The sequence below is a fragment of the Malurus melanocephalus genome, unplaced genomic scaffold (genome assembly GCF_030028575.1).
Source record: "Malurus melanocephalus ecotype Western Australia unplaced genomic scaffold, MMel_1.1 scaffold_4716, whole genome shotgun sequence".
In the NCBI taxonomy this organism is placed as follows: domain Eukaryota; kingdom Metazoa; phylum Chordata; class Aves; order Passeriformes; family Maluridae; genus Malurus; species Malurus melanocephalus.
The window spans coordinates 2,740-3,867 of NW_026627948.1; the positions used below are offsets into that span (position 1 = coordinate 2,740).

Consider the following 1,128-nt stretch of genomic DNA (forward strand, 5'->3'; position numbering starts at 1 on the left):
CAGTGACACAGTTACACTTTGTCCCCGTGGATTTGGGTCGTTCAGGGGATGTGACACTGCTGTCCCCTGTCCCCTTACAGTGACCCAGCTGCACTTTGTCCCCGTGGATTTGGGGTCACTCAGGGGATGTGACATTGCTGTGACACTGCTGTCCCCTGTCCCCTCACAGTGACCCAGCTGCACTTTGTCCCCGTGGATTTGGGGTCCCCCATCGTGCCCTGTGACATTGCTGTGACATTTCTGTCCCCTCACAGTGACCCAGCTGCACTTTGTCCCCGTGGATTTGGGGTCACTCAGGGGATGTGACATTGCTGTGACATTTCTGTCCCCACAGTGACCCAGCTGCACTTTGTCCCCGTGGATTTGGGGTCCCCCATCGTGCACTGCGCCGTGGCCGATCCCTTTGGGGTGCTGCTCAGCGCTGACGGTCACTTGGCCACCTTCACCCTCAAAGGGGACACCTACGGTGGCCGCGCCCCGCGCCTGGCACTGCAGAGACCGCCCGTGTCACACGTGAGTGTCACCAAACTGTCACCAAACTGTCACCAAACTGTCCCCAAACCCCGCCTGGCACTGCAGAGACCGCCCGTGTCACACGTGAGTGTCACCAAACTGTCACCAATGTCCCCAAACCCTCCCCCAAATCCCGCCTGGCGCTACAGAGACTGCCCGTGTCACACGTGAGTGTCCCCAAACTGTCACCAAACTGTCACCAAACTGTCCCCAAACCCCGCCTGGCACTGCAGAGACCACCCATGTCACATGTGAGTGTCACCAAAATGTCCCCAAACTGTCCCCAAACTGTCACCAATGTCACCAAACGCTCCCCCAAACCCCGCCTGGCGCTGCAGAGACCGCCCGTGTCACACGTGAGTGTCCCCAAACTGTCACCAATGTCCCCAAACCATCCCCAACCCCCGCCTGGCACTGCAGAGACCGCCCGTGTCACACGCGAGTGTCACCGGAGCGTCACCAAACTGTCACCAGTGTCTCCTAAATGTCCCCAAACGCCCCCAAACCCCGCCTGGCGCTGCAGAGACCGCCCATGTTACACATGAGTGTCACCAAACTGTCACCAATGTCCCCAAACCATCCCCAAACCCCGCCTGGCACTGCAGAGACTGCCCC

At 59.7% G+C, this 1,128-nt stretch overlaps 1 protein-coding gene across 1 annotated transcript in view; it reads left to right on the forward strand.

The window, feature by feature from the left end:
* Positions 1-513, forward strand: part of LOC130588384 (cleavage and polyadenylation specificity factor subunit 1-like) — a gene marked incomplete at its 3' end in the record, with an annotated part of 3,246 nt that extends 2,733 nt beyond the window's left edge. The window contains exons 3-4 of the mRNA XM_057389311.1: positions 170-288; positions 343-513. Coding sequence (XP_057245294.1) covers positions 170-288; positions 343-513 — 290 coding nt within the window. The remainder of the gene's footprint in view (positions 1-169; positions 289-342) is intronic.
* Positions 514-1,128: the final 615 nt, after the last annotated feature.